At 37.8% G+C, this 22,460-nt stretch overlaps 1 protein-coding gene across 6 annotated transcripts in view; it reads right to left on the bottom strand.

Moving 5' to 3' along the window:
* Positions 1-22,460, bottom strand: part of CFAP20DC (CFAP20 domain containing) — a 188,866-nt gene that overhangs the window by 121,125 nt on the left and 45,281 nt on the right. For all 6 annotated transcript variants that reach the window (XM_039326717.1, XM_039326715.1, XM_039326713.1 and 3 more), the window contains 2 exons: positions 7,091-7,205; positions 541-697 (listed from right to left, as the gene is read on the bottom strand). In XM_039326717.1, coding sequence (XP_039182651.1) covers positions 541-697; positions 7,091-7,205 — 272 coding nt within the window. The remainder of the gene's footprint in view (positions 1-540; positions 698-7,090; positions 7,206-22,460) is intronic.

Here is a 22,460-nt window from a genome sequence, read left to right as displayed (position 1 = left end):
ATGAATAATACGAATTCATGAATATACTTTATTAGGAAGATACTTAATGTGCAATTTATCATCAACTCTTTTCCTTTCTCAAAAGTCCAATTTCCATAATGGTCAGATTTTACAAGGGAAGTCTTTGCACTTTCATTTTAGAAGCTGCCTTGAGAAAATGACATAACTCAGTAAAAAAAACCCTTTGATAATTGAATAACAAGCTTTCTTTCAAAGTGTTTAATGAAACACTTACCTGAAGGTAGATTATTAGCAGTTTGTATGCTAATTTAAAGTTGAAAAAGTATCTTCTGTGCAGTTTTAATAAAAGTGCTGCTTTATAAAAATGTAAATGCTGAACCACAATTGTAACCACATTTAGAAAAGGTCACTGACTATCCACGAGCCAGAAACGTGCATAGGATGTCTTATGTACCCATTAATTGCCAGGAAACCATCTGAAACCCTTTAGATAATGCATCACAGAGATCAGAAAAATAAGTCTGGAATCAGGAAGCACATCTTAGCCATTTGGAATTCCAGGAAGTCAAGTTAACGTACCATCGTCATCTGCGGCGTTCAGGGGGGTTGACTTCAGTGTGAAGATTTTTCGCAGTTTACAGTTGGCTGAAACAATAATGCCATCCAAAGACTGAAAAACAGCGCCTTTGAATATCTCACTGGTAAATGCCACCAAGTCAATGCACAAATTGCACCACTAAGAAGAAGAAAAAAAAGTTTAGAGAGATATTTGTAAAACTAATTTTCAATAAAATACACTGTATTTATTGCTTGGCTTATATGCCAGTCCGGTCTCATCTGCTTCTAAATAGCACCAAGGTACAGAGTTAGTACGTAATGGATTTGATATCATGCAAGAAAAAAAGAGGAAAATTCACTGGTATCTATGTAATTCAATTAAATTAAGTAATTTAATTTAAGTTGATGTCTTAGTTGTTCAAGTATTTTTTTAAAAGCTAATTATTTTGGAATTGATTATTTTTGGTGAAATTTGAGCTCATTTTCCTACAGCTGCTTACTACAAGGCCATTTTGAGATGGCTTACTATCAGGTTCTTAAAATCAACCAAGTTATGTGTGTAAGCTATGATATCTGAAATTCATTTATTCCAAATATGTCACGTGTCCTGCTCTGCAAAGTAATGGTAATTGTGGATCTAGAGCTAGAGGTTACATAATAATGTAGAAATTCTACATCAGTGAAATGTTATTTTAATAATTGGTTTGCCAACTCCTCCAATGAGGTTTTAAGGGACCATTTGGGTTCATTAATCATAATCCCCAAGGTAGTTTCCTAGATTACTATAAACATCTGTGTGCCATTGTTCTTACTGATGTGTTCTGCTGAAACTCCACTCAAAAGAGGCTAATTTTTCTATCATTTTTAAATAACCGGTCACGTCTAAAAGGGTCTGGTGATCGCTTATGCCAGTGATGGTGAACCTTTTAGAGACAGAGTACCCAAACCTGGCCCCGCCCCCATTCCACCCCCTGCCTCGCCCCCACCCCACCTGCCCACAGGGCCACTCACCACCTCCAGGGCCTGCCGCAGATGGCCCAGCAGCACCAAGGCAGCCATGCCCTCTGCCCGCGCCCCACAGCATCAACTGTGCATGATGGGATGTGAGGGCAGAATCTTGTCTATGCTGCCTGGCTGCCATGTCCTTGGCTGCGCTGCTCCGCACAGGCTACGCTCAGGGGCTACTCTCCTCTAGGGGGGCTACTGGTGAGGAGGGGGCCACGGGAGAAGGCAAGGCTGGGGCAACAGTACGTGTGTCCACAGAGAGGGCTCCGAGTGCCGCATCTAGCATGCGTGCCATAGGTTCGCCACCACTGGCTTATGCCATAGCTCCAAATGTTTCCAATAGATACATTGATGTATCAGTTGTTCCCAATTATCTTCGTCCTTGACTCAGAGAAAATGCAATGCCATCAGTGTTCTCTCAATGGCTATAATGGTTATAGGGATGGTCTGAATATATCTTTCCAGAATCTGCCAAAAATGATGAGGTCAAGCCAGTAATCAAATATATGAACATATGTATGAACTTAATACAATTCTTGGATTATCTGTTTTTTTTTCTGGGTAAGATTTCTCCTCAGGATGTAATTAAAACCAATTCTCCTTCAAGGTAAGACTGACTCTTGGTGACTTCGTGAACACATATATGTATTTTTCTTCTCACCAATGAACAAGTGGCTTGTCAATATCTACTTTTTGGTCCCCCCCCCAGTTTCTCAGTTTTACCTACAATTTTAGTTTTTCCTGGAGGTTTCCAATCCACAAGATTCAGCTGTACTTTGCTTTAAAGGAAGGGAACTAATTGTTTTAAGATAGATTTAGTTTTAGGTAGTTTTTAGGTATTATTCATACCATAATATTATTAGCAATAGCACTTAGACTTATATACTGCTTTGCAGTGCCTTTTTTGTAAAAAAAAAAAAAAGATGCCGGAACTCACACATGTCATACAACCCGCCTTGCGTACCCTACAAGGTTCCATTCAAAAAAGGTGCCGGAACTCCGTTCTGGGCGTTCTATGACAAAAAAAGCCCTGCTGCTTTGTAGTCCTTTACAGCCCTCTCTAAGCAGTTTACAGAGTCAGCTTATTACCCCCAACAAGCTAGGTCCTCATTTTATCGCCCTTGGAAGGATGAAAGGCTGAATCAACCTTGAGTCAGTCAGAATTATACTGCTGGCAGAATTAGGCTGCAATACTGCATTCTAAAGACTGCTCTTATGAAGGGTACATTAAGATAATAAAGATATTTTGCCCTTTGGCTGTACCCTCCCCACATATACTGACTTATTTATGAATTGATACCTTGACCAGTATCAGATCTTGTGTTTAACCTCTCATAAATGTGTTTCTATAAAATTGTTAAAAGTGCACAGGAAGGGAAAATTATATATATGGTACTCATTGTAGCCAGTGATTACTTTTCTTCTTCCTTCCTTCATCTAAAGCAGGGGTGTCAAACTTGCAACATCATATGACATGTCGCAACGTATCACAACTTTTTTCCATTGCTGACAATGGGATGGGTGTGGTTTCGTCATGATGCATTCGGCCCACGGGCTGGGAGTTTGACACCCCAGATCTAAAGGAATTAGATCACTTTATCACTTGAATTAGAAGGCCCTAATTTAGATTTTATATCATTTTTTGCATGGCAGTTTCACCCAGTCTTAAGCAATATTCCCAAATTGGAATGTTGGACATGGCAGTTGTGCACCTCCATGTGGTGATCCAGTTTTATTTGTGCAAGCCAGAATTCTATAAATGATCTGATTTTAAGGTGTATAGACAAACCTGGTTTAATGCCAGAACTCAGTTCTACTCCATTTGGGCACAACAACAGTTCTGATAGGGTCCTGGCATGGCATGTATAAAGACGAAAAGCAATGGAATAATGAATCCATTTGATGATGATGATGATGGTGGTGGTGGTGATGATGATGATAATAATAATAATGATGATGATGATGTTGGAAGGGAGTTTGGAAGTGATCTAGTCCAATCCCCTGCTCAGGCAGGAAACCCTATACCATTTCAGACAAATAGCTGTCCAGTCTCTTCTTAAAAACTTCCAGTGTTGGAGCATTCACAGCTTCTGGAGGCAGCTTATTCCACTGATTAATTGTTCTAACTGTCAGGAAATTTCTCCTTAGTTCTAGGTTGCTTCTCTCCTTGATTAATTTCCGTCCGTTGCTTCTTGTCCTGCCTTCAGACGCCTTGGAAAGTAGCTTGACTCCCTCTTCTTTGTGGCAGCCCCTGAGATATTGGAACACTGCTATCATGTCCCCCCTCATTCTTCTCTTCATTAAACTAGACATACTCAATTCCAGCAACCGTTCCTTATATGTTTTAGCCTCCAGTCCCCTAATCATCTTTGCTGCTCTTCTCTATACTCTTTCTAGAGTCTTGTATTAAACTGATACCTGGCACATTCACTAGGATCAATAAGAAGCTAATTTCTTCTATTCATAGGAGGCTCACATGTATTCTTTTCAGGTAGTCAAGTACCACAAATTTTGAAAACCCCAACCTAGAGTATGCTTTTATATTTTTTAAATCTGGCTTCTATAATTAATCAACATACTTACATTATAAGCTGCAGGAATCAAAACTGAAACAATTAATTTAATGTGTTTCAGAAGTACATTCCAATTTATTTTAGAGAAGTAAAATATAAGTTACAGTATTTACATTATATAATGTTTTATTCCACTGAGGATGTTTGTCCCCTATTATTAGTTTAATGAGGGGGGAAAGGGTTCCAGTAGCAAAAATCAATACATTTCTTGGAGCATTTTGTTTATTTGTTCGTTTCACTTTCCCCCTGGTTTTCAGAAACAGAACTATTAGGAGCACAGAAATTCATCTTCCTGGATCATTATTTATTATTGTCATTGCTTTAAACCTCAACAGATTTCACTGGCTGGGACCAAAATATATACAGGCAAGGACTAAAATGTTTGCTTTTGCTTTTTGAGTACAAAAAGGAAACTGTTATGAGTGAAATGAAGGGACATATTTATATTGTATAGGATTAATTCAGAACAAAATCTGCAGTAAAAATTAAAAACATAGCTAAATTAATTTCTGACTTCTAACTGACTGTAGAAAAGAGGTAAAAAAATTAGTCATTTTATTAATTTGATAACATTTCTAAGAGATGCATAAAACATACCAATTTCAATTTTTAAAAAACAAAGAGCTATTCTTATTCCTGGATTATTTTTTCTTTAAGAAAACAATATCCCCAAATTACCTCTGCAAGAAAACACTGCATATGTAAATATGACACACATATTCATATTTGATTTGCGTATAATAATAATAATAATAATTGTTGGAAGGGACGTTGAAGGTTATCTAGTCCAACCCCCTGTTCAGGCAGGAAATCCTACACCATTTCAGACAAATGGTTGTCCAATCTTTTCTTAAAACCTCCAGTGTTGGAGCATTCATTGCTTCTGTTCCACTGGTTAATTGTTCTGTCAGGAAGTTTCTCCTTAGTTCTAGGTTGCTTCTCTCCTTGATTAGTTTCCATCTGTTGCTTCTTGTCCTGCCTTCAGGCGCTTTGGAAAATAGCTTGACTCCCTCTTCTTTGTGGCAGCCCCTGAGATATTGGAACACTGCTATCATGTCCCCCCTCGTCCTTCTCTTCATTAAACTATCCAAAAAACATGATATCTGAATATCCGGATATCCAAAAACATGGATACCATCAACAAGGGATATGATAATTAATGACATAATGGAACCTTGTAGGGTAGGCAAGGATGCATAATGCATCCAAGACAAACTGACCCCAATGGAAGTGATGTTATAAACCTGTTGTGGTCCTGTGATGTTTCATTCAGTAACTGTGCTGCTTAGCAACCAAGTTGCTGGACCAACTGCAGTCATGAAGTAAGTACTAGCTGTTTTTACTACAGATTGCTTGAATGAAATGAAATGCATGATTTAGATAGATAGATAGATACATAACCTTTATTGTCTTTTTTTTTTTACTGTGGGCACAACGGCACACATCAAATGAGATTTAGTTTCCCATTCTCAAACTGAAACACATACATAACACACCCTAAAAACATACTTTATACAGCATATAAAGTAAATAAAAAACATACTTTATACAGCATATAAAGTAAATAAAAAACATACTTTATACAACATTTTTTTGTAAAAAAAAAAGCTGCTGGAACTCACACACGTTATACAACCGACCTTGCCTACCCTACAAGGTTCCATCCCAAAAAGGTGCCGGAACTCCGTTCTGGGTGTTCTATGACAAAAAAAGCCCTGAACATATGTACAGACCAGGGGTAGGCAACCTTGGCTCTTTTATGACTTGTGGACTGGCTCAGGAATTCTGGGAGTTGAAGTCCACGAGTCATAAAAGAGCCAAGGTTGCCTACCCCTGGTATAGACCCACACTCCTACATATTTCCAGGATATCTTAATTTTGTAAATTAAATCTGAAGCTTATTTCTCTATATACATGAATCTAAAAACTCTATTTGGTTTCCCTTACCCCCCCCTCCACCAAAGTTCACATAGAAATCTGGAATCATTCTTAGGAATGCACTAGTTCTAGCTGGAATTAATTGCCAGTGATGTAATTGCAGAGATAACCAAATCGTCATAGTGCAGGATCATTTCTCCTAATTCTCATAATATTTGGCATACTTTGTTCTATGTCAGTGGTGGCAAACCTATGGCACGGGTGCCAGAGGCGGCACTTGGAGCCCTCTCTGTGGGCACACACACTGTCCCACCTCTGCCCCCTCCTCACCAGCAGTCCTCTGGAGGAGAGTCACCCCTGGGCACGGCCCACACAATGCTGCACAGCCAAGGACATGGTAGCCTGGCAGAGGGGACAAGACTCCACCCTTACACCCCATCGCACGCAGATGATGCTGCCGGGCACAGGCAGAGCGTGTGGCTACCATGGCACTGCTGGGCTGCCTGGGTGATCTGTGGTGGGCCATGGAGGTGATGGGTGATCCAGCAGGCACGGCGGAGTGGGGACAGTGGTGGAGGATGATTTTTGGGTACTCGGTCTCTAAAAGGTTCGCCATCACTGTTCTATGTTTTTTATTTAATTTCTATCACATCTTTTTACTTAAATCAAGCAGTTAAGGTGTTATGCACACAGAATTAATAACAAAGCATTATTGTAATGCCTGGTTCTCATTCACTGATTTGGTTTACTCATTCACTGTTTTGGTTCTCATTCATTGAATAGGAATCGGCAGAAGAAACAGCATCTGGAAATTGTCAGTATGATTCATGTCAGTATGATTGTATGATTCATGACTGATCTCGTGTTCCACGAATCTACTTAATCTTCATGCCACAGAAGTGTCTAATGATGATCCAGTTTGTACTACATTGTGTGCATTGCTGTCCTATTAATTCTGAAGAAATATGTGAAATTAACCAGAAAGACAATTTCTTGTCATCCTGATATGCTGGGATCACTGGTAGGAATGACCAAATATTTAAGCATTGCAATGGAAAGTAGAAGAGAATCATACATGATAATAATCATTTGAACAAGGAAGGAAATATACTTACAATTTTGCGTTTGATCATAAAGAGAGGGATTTTTGCATGCAGAGGGGTTACAGACAATTCTTTGTGAATCGTCGATAAATACAATCTTCTTTTAATATTTCCTAAATCAGTTATCCTGCAAGAGAAAAAAGGTGAGAAGGAGACGGCAGAAATTGATCTCCATCAATTCAAAAATCTTTCTCTCTGGGCAGCCACAGAAAACCATCATTCACATGTAAAAGCTTTATATCAAGGACAGCAAATGGAGAAGTTAAATATTATCCTTCTACAAGATAAGTAATGAGATTTCTCTCTCAAATTCAGAGTCGCTTCAAGCTGAATACATAAAATCACTTTACATGTTAATTTTATTTCAACGCTATGCACTCTTCACTTGATTTCCATAGCATTTCAAAGTTACGAAAGAATTCAATTTACATGAATTGAGAAACCACAAGCCTTCAATAATCATGTTTTTTTCCCTCAGCTCCCTTCAGCCTGTGTAATCTTGGAAAATGCTATTGCATCTCTAAAAAGGAAAATCATTATATCTTTTCATTTTCTAAAAACGCATCTGTAATATCATATGGGCTTTGTTTAAAAATAGATCCAAAACATTAACATGTCAGCTTCCTCTTCTGATCCCCTACTTCCAAGCATGAAACCCACATGCTTACTGCCATTTAAGCTGTTCTCCAATAATGCTTGAGAAACTATATCTGAACATCACTAACAGGCTACAGTCAGAGTTTTGTCTCCTAATACGCTGTTTCCTGTTTCCAAAAATTTCAAACTAGCTAAATTTCTAATTTCATAACTGAAAAATTTTATTCTACCAGAATGTAAAGTTTTAGACTTATAAGTTTACTAAGTTCCCTTTTTCATCATGTTAGCAATTTCTATTGCTTGCTTTTTTCCTTCTGATAAACAGACAAGTCTTAGCAATCAGAATATTTTCCTTTATCTAAGCTAAAAGTGCTGTTTCTTAGTCTAAAAGTTACCAGTTGGTAGGTAGCAGTATTCTTGGGACAGCTTATTGGAAAAATAGAAGAAGTAGTTAGAAAAATAATCCTTTAAATGCATGGCACAACATAGGAGAACAAGCAAAGTCCACATTCTGGACAGAAAGGATCGCTGGTTTGAAAGAAGGGTCAAAGAGGCCATCTTCATTAAGATTGAACAATCCTCTCTCAACAGAGGGGAAAAGCTATGACACCACTATCTCCTGTTTACAACACTCCTTTCAGCAGTTCCAAGAAGGCTCCACACCCATTTGCACTATTCAGATGACCCTGCGAGCACAGATAAACCTCCAAGTGGCCTCAATGACTCTCAGAAAGAGTGCTAACGACTAGATGACTGTAAGGAATATAAATCCTTCCATTGTCCTCCATTCAGTCAGAACTAAAGAAGCTTCTTGGATGAGAAGTGAAACGTCTTCAAAGAAAAATAAAGGAAGTCCAGTTGCCTTTTGAAAAAGCACCTTTGGGACAACCATGACCTGGATGACTGAGAATCTCCACAGACAATCCTTTAAGCAGGAGTGAGAGCCAATGTAGCCAATGAAGACTCCCATGCAATGAAATTTTGAGGAGAAAAAAGCAAAATGGAGCAAGCCAATGGAATAATTAGAATGTAGACACATCTAATCTACCAGGTTAATGGAGATGAACAAGTTTCATTACAAGAGAAATGTGTTGGCTCCCTAGTCCTCCCTAGATGTAATAAGACCTTTGATGAAGATTCAGGAAAACTGTAAAATCAGATTTCATTCCCCCCACAAATAGTATGAACCAACTAGCTTCAGAGCTCCAAGTGCATCTCAATGGTGTGATTATGTGAATCCATTTTCTTTGAGATTTCAGCTGGGATATCGTATTGAAGCTACTTTGATTGCCTTAATGAATGACTTAATCCAAAAACTATGAGGTGACTCTGCCAGGCAGCTTCTGATATCATTGATGTTGGTATCTTTCTGGACTGTTTAATAGTCTTATCAGGAAGTGGTCTTTTGGATAAGAAACTGGGGTCTGGATGTTTGGTAAAGTGCCCTGCAAGGTTTATGGCAAAGTCATAAAATGGGGCAAAATTCACTTCTCAATAGAAACTGACAGTAATTAATACCTCCAATCACTACTACTCTATGCTTCTTTGGAAGATCTGCAGTTTCCTTTTGGAAAGCCTGATTCTGTATAGGAATTTGGAGATAACCTTAACAAAGATATATAAATACCCTTAGAAACAGGAAAGTGTGAAAAATAAACACAGAACAACCTTGCCTTGTCCAATTCGGTATAAATAAGGGCAAAGGGACACTCTGATAGGTTTTCAATATTCTGTCATTACACCCTATAACAGTGGTTCTCAACCTGTGGGTCAGGACCCCATTTGGGGTCGAACGACCATTTCACGGGGGTCACCAAACAAGGCTGTCCGCCATTTTCCCCCCTTTTCTTTGGCCATGCCCTGGCACCCACTGATATATAAGTGGTTGGGGGTCACCACACCATGGGGAACTGTATTATGGGGTCGCGGCATTAGAAAGGTTGAGAACCACTGCCCTATAACAATAGAGTAGTGTCCCTGTGGTGTTTGCAGTGTCTGTTTCCTGAACACGCCTACCTCTCAGGGGAAATACATTCATATCTTCTGTTTTGTTAGGTAGACGATAGTATACAACTACATTGTTGATTCTGCGAACTCCACGTGGCAACAGGGAAGTTATCTGCTCAGCTCCATCCAGCTGCCCAGACTCTACCCCAAACTAAGGGATTACAAGGTCGTAAAAAGGGAGTGATTTAAGACGGATGCATTCTATAGCATCAAGTTCATTCATTTGGATTACTGAGCAGGTATATGTATTTCTGACATAGAATGCAACATGTTTCCCTTCTATTGCTTAATTTATTCCTTGTGAATAAATTATATCCTTCAACTGCTTTATTTTAATTAAGGAAGACATGTGACCAGATTTATTAAACCATAATTGTCTCTCTGAACTTGGAGTTCATGTTAATCTTCTCATGCTCTGAACATGAGTAGATAATGAAGACCATGCCAAAACTGTTCCCATTTTTTCAATGCTTGGCCAAGTAGCCCCATTTTACCAATATACTCACATGCTTCACCTAGATATATTTTATCAGTCTTTGTGATCATGGTTGCTAATGCTACTTTTATTATACGCTTACAGTAACAGAATCTTGCAAGTCTGAATGAACCTCCCCACTGCTTTCATTTTTATCAGAAGCAGGAATGGTCTCATCTGAGATGCTTACTTGGCTTACATATCTGTATGCTTCTTTTATCTGTTGTCTTGGCTGGGTTGCTTCCCCTGTTCTTCAATATCACTCCTTCTGTCCCTTACAATTGCCTTTTTGTTTTCTTCCTCGTAAGACTGTACCATTTTTTTTTACAAGGACATGAAAACTGTTTTTGTGTACCAGTGATGCAAAATATCTTCAACATCTCTTGCTTCAAATATTCATATTCATTCACTGGCCTTCTCTTCCTTCTGGAGAGCCAATATTTCTAGCAATTTGATGTACAATATCCTATTTTACTTCTTTTTCATTGGGGGAGGCGAAGTTTTTTGAATATTCAGTATTTTATTCTTTTTTTGAAGGACCACTACAATCATGGTTTCTGCAAAGGCATGATAAATTGTTTTCAGATAGGATCACACACATGCCACAAAATTGTGGATCAAAACTGCAGGTTCCTGCCCATCTTTTCTTTTGTTTCCTAAGGTCATGAATAATGTTTTTGAATGCCAATGGTACAAATTATCTTTAACATCTCTTGTTTCAAGTATTGGAGTTTTGGATTTCATTAGAATTTTTTGAGCATATTTAACATTTTGAGATCAGCTGAAGACTTTCATTTTTTTTTCTTCTTTTTTTCCCAAGACCACAGGGTATATATATATATTTCATTTAAACTAAAAATGTGTTGGGGTCTCCCCTTTCCAATTCCCCTTTAAAATCCAAAGTTTATTGAATCAAATGGGTAAGGCTACAAGGACAGTGCCACAGCCACAGGGAGGGGGGGTGTTCATCCTATCCCATAACCATTGGTGATAGCAATTAAAATCCTCAAAAATAACTCTACATGTCCCCCAACTCCATTGCATAATATACTTCCATCGGTGCTCCAGAAAAGCTCAGGATCGCAGCCGGCCACTGTTCGCATAGTCCCACCTGTCATCCCGTGCCAAGTGTCCACTGTTTAATGTTGCTTTCGCCAGAAAGAGTGTCCTTCTGTCAACCTTGCCTTTGCACCAGTGGGTTGGCACAGCACAGTTGAGCTGCCGACACACAACACAACTGTCTGGGCGTGACTGAAAACCGTGGTGATTTTTTTTTAAAAGAAATTTTATTGTTTTTTTTAGTTTTTAAAACAAAGTGGTCAAGACACACTGTGGTGTTAGGGTAGACAAACATCCAAAGACAAAACATATATATATATAATTCAATCAATACATCTAATATTCCCTCTCTTTTCCCCTTAGGTAACCTAATTTATTTAAAATAGTCCAATTCTAGCTTAAGTTTATTCAATCTATACCTGTTTTTAAAGCTTTAGAAATTTACACTACCATAATTAAATTAACTTTGAGTACAAACATTATCAATTCGGGTATCCCTTCCAAATATATTCTGGTTCCTTGATTTTATCATAAATCTTATTTAATTCTTCTTCCACTAATATCCCTTAGTTAAAATAAAATATTAATCTATCCTATACGTATCTAGTCCATCAATTAATCAATCTCTTTAAGCTGACAGAAGAAAATCAGACCTTAAGTCATTTCAATCCATCCAATTAATTGTCATAACTAATAACATCCGTGTTATCAAACAAACAGATCATCTTATTAGATTAACTCAACATTACATAATAATTTTCTTACAAGTAACCCTATCATCCTAAAAAAGAAAAAAAAACCACACTCTTAATCAATTTAATATATATTCCATTAATCACCCCCCTTTCTCTTATTTCTAACTCATAGTCTTAATCCTAAAATCAACCCATAATTCTAGATTACCTTTAATCCATTACCTAAAAATATCTCCTTTTTAAAGCTAAAATATTGATCTATCCTAGACCTATCTAATCCATCAATCAATTTCTTTAAGATGACAAGATAACATCAAACCCTAAATTATTTCAATTCATTGAACATCAAACAAATAAATCATCTTGTTAAAAATAGTGATTTTCATATAGATAAACTTTATATATCTTCCATTAGTCGCCCGTTTCTCTTACATCTAACTCATAATCTTAGTCCTTAAATCAGTCCATAGTTCTGGGTTGCCTTTAGTCCATTACATAAAACTTTAAGTTTCACTTTTTTTCAGTCTTATTCTGGGTTTCCTCTTATGCCAAGTAGATTTCCATAGCAAAGCTTCCCTTCCAGCTGATAAGTCTCTCTTTATTGCTTGCATATATAACAATCTTCTTAATAGAAGATTCAAAATATGTTGAATAGATCATCCTAATTCCAGTTTCTCCAAGTTTAAACTGTTCTGTATATTCAGTTTTATAAAAAGACGATCTGTTTAGCCAAGCTCTAGAAAACTGTGCCAGATGATACAGAATCAAATATGTAATCTGCAAAACAGCTTTTAATTTGTCCAATATGGATAAAGCCCTATAATGAATATAAATGTGCACAATATTTAACTAATGAACCTTTTCCAGGAGCAGCTTATTTATAACTAAGATTTCAGCTATTTATGTTTCTAATTAATTTTGTTGGCTTCTCTTCCTTAATTTATTGGCAGGTGTCCATTCCATTTTGCTCTTGGGCTTATAAAGTGACCTGTTGCAGATGAACAATCTGTTGATGACTGTAAGACTGGCATAAAGTTTCACTGAATGTCGTATTTATTCATGCGAGTAAACTAATACACATTTATAAATTTATTCAAAAATGTACTTCGAATACTGACATATATTAGACATATTGAAAGTTTAATTTAGCAGCACAGGTTTTATCTATACAGGTAGTCCTCGACTTATGAGCACAACTGAGCAGTTGTTAAGTGAATTTTGCCCCATTTTATGATCCTTTTTGCCACAGTTGTTAAGCAAATCACTGCAGTTAAGTGAATCACGTGGTCATTGAACAAATTTTGCTTCCCCCCCCCCATTGGCTTTGCTTGTCGGAAGTCAGCTGGGAAGATTACCAATGGGGATCACATGACCCCAGGACAGTGCAACTGTCATAAATACGAGTCAGTTGCCAAGTGCCCAGATTTTGATAATGTGACCATGGGGATGCTACAATAGTCACAAATGTGAAAACTGAACATATGTCACTTTTTTCATTACTGATGTAACTTCAAATGGTCACTAAACTAATGGTTGTAAGCCTCATGTTTCTGACATACCGTTATTTTTTCCCTCCCCTCGGTAATGAAGCAAAATGTTATCCTCAATATCTCCTGTAAAATAAACCTCTAAGTCTTTTTTAAGTGCCACAAAACTCTCTAGCGATTTCAGACCAGGCTTGCGGCCTAAAAGGCAGGGAGGACACTGCCATAACTTTTTGGGACAGAGACACACATTGTTCTCTGTCTCGGAAAAAAATTACCTTCTGTTTCTTTTACTCTCTCTGGACTAATTATGGCTTCTTCTTAGTCCACTGAAACTATTGCAAGCCAGAATGGGCAATGCTTCAGTTTGCTTCCTGCTTCATTTAAGCCAGAAATCAAGTGATTTAGGCCGGGGGGGGGAACCCCACTCCAGACAGGTAGCCCATATTCTGCTCCTTAATCAAAAGAAGTTTATAAATTGTAGCTACAGCCTCCTGGCAGAATGTGAGAATTGCTTGTTGGCTGGAAAATTTGGGCAGAAATAAATGAGTGAAAGGATGAGACAAAATATTCTTTCACTGTTCGCTGACTAAAAATGATCGTACAACTTACAATGGCATTGAAAAAAGTGACACAACCTTTTTTCACATTTACAAACATTGCAGCGTCCCCACAATCACATGATCAAAATTCAGATGCTGGGCAACTGGTTCATATTTATGATGGTTGCAGTGTCCTGGTGTGATGTGATCACTTTTTTGAGACCTTCTGACAAGCAAAGTCCATTGGAAACCAGATTCGTTTAATGGCTATGTTACTAACGTTAACAACTGCATTGATTCACTTATCAAGTGTGGCAAGAAAGGTCGTAAAAAGGGGTGAAACTCACTTAACAAATGTCTCACTTAGCAACAGAAATTTTGAGCTTAATTGTGGTCGTTAAGTCAAGGACTACCCACATCCTTTCTGTGTGTTTCAGTCCCTACCGTCCCACTGTTCTCCTGATTTCTATGTTCTTCCTGAAGTTTTCTTTAGGCAGGAGTCGCAGGCAGGGATGTTCTTATTGATTCTGGGGCTACGAACAAGTAAAGTCTTCAAACTGGAGATGGTGGATGGAGAAATGTGAAAAGGAATGAAAGGCAAGGCCTCTGACAAGTTCTGCAGCTTGTGAGTCTAGTGGGAAGGTGTGGAAATGGAAATAACGTAAAATAAAATAAAACAAGGCATGACTTGGAAATAACATTTAGAAATAAAGGAAGAGGAATCTCCACCCACATCTCCTTAGTAATGCCTGCTTATAACTATTTGTTGGTTTTGCTTGTATACTGCCACAAAGCATTCACACTTCATAGTGAACAAGAACCAGTGAACTCATCCTTTCACTCACTGATTTCCCTCTTCAGCCACCAAGACTATACAAACACACACCCGTACTGAGTCAACAAATGAGCAAATAAACATAAATGACTAAGGAACCGTAAACATAAATGAATAAGGAACTAAGTTGCGAAATTAAAAATCAATTAAAAAAGCAGAAAAATAAAGAGATTAATTGCAAGATGGTATGGAGCAGCGGTCCAGAACCTTTCCAGCTTGGCGGACCGGCAGAGCAGGAGAGGGGATGATTTTGCATGCACACATGTACGCGCTGTTTTCACAAATGCAGCACATGCACTCACCCATAATTTTTGCAGCCTGGTTCCAAACGGGACGCAGACCAGGGGATGGGGACCCCTGGTATAGAGAAAAGAATAGAAACGGTATCAACAAGTTGGGCCTTCTTACTCAGCAAATGGTTTTTGGGAAATTTCAGTTTTCAGCAGCTTCTTAAGAGATCAAAGAGGTTGCAAAAGTTATCTCCAAGGGAAACTGTATCAGAGAGTGGACACCATCCAAAAGCAGTGCCGCCAAATCTTACTCTTCGACACTCCTCCAAAGTAGTTATAACCAGAAGCATCTTTCAAAAGAAGTAAATCAGATGGGTCCTGAATGCCAACCAATAGTCACCAGTCCTTTGCCCCCACCCCATCTACACTGGGCATGAATTGTCACCAGTTGATTTGGGATAGTTGTTCCTCTGGAAGCTGTGTAGAACATCTCAAAAGTCAATTAAAACATTTTATAGTTTAATATTCAGTAGCTTCTTTGATATTCAAAAACAAACACATACTTAATTGAGTGTAGAAGTTGAATTTTCTATTTGTTTGACATGCAAACTTCTAGAAACTGAGTGGGTTTGGGTCATGGGCTATTTTTCTAAGCATGTAATTACAATTTTCAACCTTTCCAAATGGTAATTGCTTTGTATAATTACATATCCAAATTGAGTTCACACATTTGCAAAAATCATTTGCTGTGATTGTTTTGCCAAGCCCTCTTTTTGCAGATTTTCATGTTCTAACCTGACATCCTAACATCCTGACAAACCATCTTGATTGCAGCTTTGTTTTCACAACAGTTTGGTAATAAAATGACGCAGTAGAGATCAGGAAAAAGCAAATGGCACCAATGAGTTATCTAATAATTTCAAAGTTACTCTCAGTCATGGTTTGTTACAGGCTTACTTTGTGAACATTATTTTGCCAGTTAATAAGGATAAGGGAAGGCAGGGTATTTGCTAAAGTTAGCATTTCCATTTAAAAACACATGAGCCTTTCTGCTGGATCAGGCCAAGAAGAATACTTCTGATCTAGCATTTCTGCCACACAATAATCTAAAATCGGCAGGGTGCTGATAGTCCTTGGGTACCTGTCCAGAAGCTAGCTCCAAATCAAGATGCAATAAACAGTAATTAAAACTAGCTAATTAACTAGTGTTAACAGTTAAATAATAAACAGTGAATTAACATTAGTAGACAGACCAAACTTCCCTTTTTGAAAGTATCTAAACTGGGGGCTCCTGTCACACCTGCCGTGGCAAATCCCACTGCAACAATAAAATAAGTATTTCTTTCTAATAAATTTTATTTATGTATTTATTTGTTAAATTTATTTGCCACCTATCTTGCCGTGGGGCTACTCTAGGTAGCTTACAATAAAAGCAGAGAAATCAAAAGAAGTGTAAACTTAACAGTAGCGAAGTAATGGAACAATAGAATAAACAATAAAAAAACCAAGGATAATACAGCAATATGAGAATAAAAGATGGGCGAGTAGGGAAGGAGCGAGCGAGGGGGGGGGAGGGGGGATCTGCTATCAGTCTAGTAATCACCTCCAATTTATCAACTTAGTTTTAAAGGATGATCTTAAATTTCAATACCATGAGGAACAAAATGTTCTTTGTAGTCACATTTTTTTGTAATATGTGTATATCTCTACGGTATCTCTTTTACTCTAGTTACAAAAAGCGGTAGAATTTTTCCTCCCTGGGAAGATGCTTTAACTGGTTTTGTCTTCTTTCTTCCACATCCATCAAGCGTCATCTCCAGAACCATGCATTTACTCTGGCATTTTCACATTGATTTAATATAAAGTTGTTGCTATATGGTTTTTTTCCCCTAATATCCTTCCTAAGTGTTCATAACAAGGCATTTGCCTTTAAAAAAAAAAAAAAAAAAAAACCAACAGAAGCTAGTTATTATGTGGGCATTTTCATGCAGCTATCCACCGGGAAAGATGATTTTCCAGCTTGTCTACAAGGTTACATTTTACAATATTTACATGAACTCATTGCATAGGTTTTCATAATTAGCATCATCAGTGTTTGTTACAGCTGCTACTGTCCCTTTACCCATCAGTTACTGCCAGTTCAATTCCCCCAAATATATTTGTAAATTTTGGATTTATTAATTAATTTGGTGATACTGTGAACAGTATTATACTTTCTTACATGGAGCTTTGTTGTTGTTAGTTGTGAAGTCATGTCCAACCCATCGCGACCCCATGGACAACGTTCTTCCAGGCCTTCCTGTCCTCTATCATCTTCTGGAGTCCATTTAAGCTCACACCTACTGCTTCAGTGACTCCATCCAGCCACCTCATTCTCTGTTGTCCCCTTCTTCTATTGCCCTCAATCTTTCCCAGCATTAGGCTCTTCTCCAGTGAGTCCTTCCTTCTCATTAGGTGGCCAAAGTACTTCAGGATCTGGCCTTCTAAAGAGCAGTCAGGGTTGATCTCCTCTAGGACTGACAGGTTTGATCGCCTTGCAGTCCAGGGCACTTGCAGTAGTCTTCTCCAGCACCATAGTTCAAAGGCCTCAGTTCTTTTGCGCTCAGCCTTTCTTATGGTCTACATGGAGCTTACTTTTGACATTTAGGAACATATTCACTCAGTTAAAAAAATTTTTTGGGAAGCTCTTCACAAATTCCTCTTCATTTTATTGATCTCAACAGTTTGGCATTACAGAAAATGCGGTCACCACACTGCTCATCCCGAACTTTGGACTCTTCCAGCATTGATCCTGGGGACCTTTATTTTGATTTGCAAACTTCTCCAGTTATTCCTACTCTTTACTTTTTAAATTTCATTCTTTAGCAAGTTACTAATCCATAACCTCACCTGTTGCTTTATTTCATGGCTGCTAAGTTTGTTTGAGAGACCTTTGTGAAGAATTCTGTCAGAGTTTTCTTTGAAAACTCAGAAATATGATACCTATCAAAGCAATCATCTACCCGTCTATTGACCAAAGAAATCTAGGTCAGTGAGACAAGACTAACCCTTGTAGAAGCCAATTTGTGGAAGCCAAACATTAATACTTTCTGCCTCACTTTGATATTAAGGTTATAGGACAAGGACACTGTCATTCCCATCTCAGAAAACGTGCATCACACACTGACAGTGCTAAAGAGAAGTTAAATAGCATCAAAGCTCAGCCCTACTTATTAGTGGAGGAGTATATAGAAGCTGCTGCAGATATATATCTAAAAGGCTCTCCATGAACTAATTAGGAGCTTATCATTTACAAGGACTTGGCAAAATTGCGGAAAGGAATAACCAAAATGATGACAGAAATTGAACAACTCCCTGTGAAGAAATATGATTGTATCTATGGCTTTGTAACTTGGAAAAAAGATGAGTAAAATGGAGCATGACAGAGAAAATAAGCCAGCCTATTCCATTTACACAAAAATTACTGGTTGCCCAAATAATGTCAATAATAGGTAACCAAACAATTATCTCCCACCCCTTTCTCCACTCCTGGCCATGTCCAAGGGGTTTACTCTCAGGGAATTTAGTTTGGTTGTATTTCTGCTCCTTCTATTTTAGGGCTTATTCAATTTGATTACCCATACTGGATAAATAGGGAAGGGAAAAGAGAAGCAAATAGCTAATAAGTTATTTTGCTTTGTTTCTCATGAACAGAAATGTGGGACAGATTATTTAGTGGCACTTTATTTGGTTTCTGATGAGTATATGAGGTAGATTTTTAGCTAGTAAGTTATTTTGTTTCTAATGAGTGAATGATATCAATTTGTGGCTGTCAAACAGGTGAAATGGGAAAGGAATCAACAGATGGACAGCAAGGAAGGACCTCGATTGGCAGCCATCATCTCAGTGTTCTTGACCACAAAAGGGTGTAATACTGCAATATGATGACCAATAAAATAATTAAAGATATTGACAATGCAGTACTGATTGCAAACATGGTTAAAGGTAAAAGGAATCCCTGCGGATTTTATTCCACTAGTCGTTGCCGACTATAAGGGGCGATGTTCATCTCCGTTTCAAAGCCATTGAGACAGCACTGTCCAAAGACATTTTGGCAGTCATGTGGCAAGCATGACGTCATGGAGCACTGTTAGTTTCCCACCGAAGTGGTATTTATTTATCCACTCGCATTTGCATGCTATTGAACTGCTAGGTTGGCAGGAGCTGGGGCGCAGATGGGAGCTCACTCCACCACGTGACACTTGGGTCTCGAACCTGAACTGCCGCCTTTCTAGCCAACAAGCCCAGCACCTTAACCACTGCACCGTCAGATTGCAAATATGAATTACACTAAAACAGCATAGACTGTTTAATGATATTAACTGGCCATCTGATGCTAAATTATCTATCTATCTATCTATCTATCTATCTATCTATCTATCTATCTATCTATCTATCTATCTATCTATCTATCTATCTATCATATTTATACACTACCTTTCTCATCTAAGTAATTCTAGGCAGTTTACAATGATGGGGGATTCCAAACAAATAAAGGAATCCACAAGGGTGTTTTCTATCTTGGTAAGACTTTACACCCCAATTAAGGGTCGATACTCACTAAGCTGAGGAAGTCTTTAAAATATTAATTAATAGACAATAAAGGTATTAGTGGCTACTAGTAGTGGCCATATCACTTCCAGTGCTGGAAGTAAATTGCTTCTGATTAATTGTTGGTAGTCCATGTATAGAAAAATGCTACTGTTCCCCTCACTTCTTATGCCTGTATGTGTCACTATTTTACTATGAAAAAAGCTTCAAGAATTATATAATACATTAGAAATAAATTGCTAATTCATAATTTGAAACATACCGTGTTTAAAATAGGTGTCCTATTTCAGTCCACTTGCCATAATCTACTATTTATGCAAAAGTACATAACCCGAAGACTCAGGGCTACATATGTCCTCTGAAAGCTTTAGATGCAGCCAGCAGAGATTTTCAGAAGTTATTATATTTTTATTTTTCACCACACAGAGGTGTTTATGTAAATGTTTAATATGTGGCTGATGAATAATCATTATTAACTATATTTAACATTAATCCAATCAAATAAATTAGTTTTTAGTTTAGGTTTTTCCAGGCCTAATTTTAAGAATTTAGCCTTTCAAAGGCCAGGTTCAGTCCTACACACACACACACACACACACACATTCTTAGTATAATAAAAATTAGCCAAGTAATATAGATAATCCTTTGGAGCATACAGACAGAGTCATTGGAAGTGGCAGGTGACAGAATATTGTTTGATACAAAAAGCCAGGCAAGTCATCTTTTTAATAGACCTGTCTACCAGCTTGTCTAATTTGATAAGTCATGTTTCCATTTTTTTTAAGTAGACGGTTCGATTTTCTTTGCTCTTTCTTTTGTAATTTATAATACATTGCTGGGCTTAATACCTTGCCAAACCTGGGCTCTGAATCAGCTGAATCATCTGTGTTTCCTCATACCTTTTCCACTAATGCAGGCTGACTCTCCTAGCTAAGCTTTTCAGCTTCAGTATCTGACTGATCCACAATAACTGTTCTTTAGATTTTTTTTTTGATACACATTATACATTTTTTTTTGGTATACATTTTTGTCACTCTCATTTTTTTGCTACATTCTTTTACAAATACTTTTTTTCTCATTCTATCAAGCTCCAGAAAAACCAAGAAAGATAAGTTGTGATTCTTCCAAGCAGGTTTCTTTACTCTTCCTCACCTATAGACAGAATCTTGCCCAACTAAAGTATGCTATCACCCCCATAAGACAGATACACTGGGGACTATTAGGGAGGAGCCATCTTCACCCTTTTTTCTCTCACACAAGCTATCTGAAATGAGATATCTCTTGCTCATCTCCAATGTTCTCCCTTCCTCCTGGGAATCTGGACTATATTCCTTCACACATTCCTTTTCACTTCAACATTCTGACAAATGTCTTTTTTCATACTTTATAAATCTTTCCACACTGTTTAAAGCAGAGGTCCCCAAGTTATGAGCCGTGGCCCACTACCAGGCCGTTGCCTCTTGGCCACCAGGCTGCATGAGTAGCTGGGCAGTGCACGTGCATGTGCTCATCCCCCCTCATGCCACCATTGCCATAACTGTTGTGCGGGCAGCGGCAGCGCTGCTAGTATTGCACGAGGGCGGCGGCGCAATCCTCACGCTGGGGCCAGCAATATACACACAACAAACATTTCATAAAACAGTAATAACAGGAGGCAACAGTTGAAAACATTCAGCCACTTATGGCACTGCTCAAGTTAACATGCCTGGAAATATTTTTTACAGAAACACCTTAATATTTTGTTAGGCTGTCTTCTGCATAACAACAGTACTTCTTCTGGGTGATATTCTTTAAGTGATCAGAAAATCTTATCTTTTATTTTTGCACAGCACATTTCCCAAAATTTTACTCCATTTCCTTCCTTCCTTCCCTTTCCTTTTTCCTCCATTTTTCCTTCCCCTCTTTTCCCCTACCCTCCCTTCTCTCCTTTCCTTTCTCCACTTGTATATATCTCACTGCAATCCAATAAATCCCACCACAATCCAAAACAATTCTTGGAAGTTTGTGAGATATATATGGGAAATGTTTCAGCAAAACATATGAAAACACAGATGGACCAATATGTGAATTTGGTTTTCTTTCAGTTATGGGGACCCAAGAATTATTGAAGGAAGATCATCTCTTTGAATTTCATCTTAAGGTGAAATGCCAGCTACTGAAGCTATTTTATTATTAAAATACAAAAGCTTTTACAATTTAAAATGTTTTGGCACACCTTTATGTTGTTACACAATATCTTGAATTGTAATTAAAGAGGAATTGATGCAGCAACTCCAAAACCCACAACCATAAGCCTAACCAAAAAGACCACAGAAGTTATTGGGACACATAAGAGGGCCTTTGAAGATTATTTCATGTTTTCAGAAGTTTGTGGTCTGCAAAGAGCAGAAGGATAGCGAGTATAGACTATACAATAAAGGAAGAATAAATCTCCTCTAGATTACTGGGAGGGAATTGATATGGATGTTTGTGTGTGGTAGGATAATCAAGAGGGCTAGCTGCTAGAGTATGTTTTTGTATGCATAGTTTCTAAGTGTGACGTATGCTTCCTTCATGGCTAAAAGAACTGGCAATCTGGACTACAAACTAATATTGAGAAACGCCATATAAAGATAATATCAATCCAAGAATTCTTAAAAATTAAAATGTGGAATTACTTATTTTCTAATTAAATTATGTAACTTGTCCCTAGAGGCAAGTGCAACACTAAGTCCTACGAAGAAATCCAGGAAATGATCAAGACTAATTAATTTAATAAGTCTGTTTTAATAAGCTCATGGAAAATGCTATTAAAGTTATCAAGTATCTATGATAGGTCTTGTTAAAAAAACCAAATTACTTACATAAAATTAAATGTGTCTCTCTAGC

This window comes from Crotalus tigris, unplaced genomic scaffold, assembly GCF_016545835.1.
Source record: "Crotalus tigris isolate CLP2741 ecotype Arizona unplaced genomic scaffold, ASM1654583v1 scf7180000024342.5246164, whole genome shotgun sequence".
Lineage (NCBI taxonomy): Eukaryota > Metazoa > Chordata > Lepidosauria > Squamata > Viperidae > Crotalus > Crotalus tigris.
This window is presented reverse-complemented; position numbering and strand designations above follow the sequence as displayed.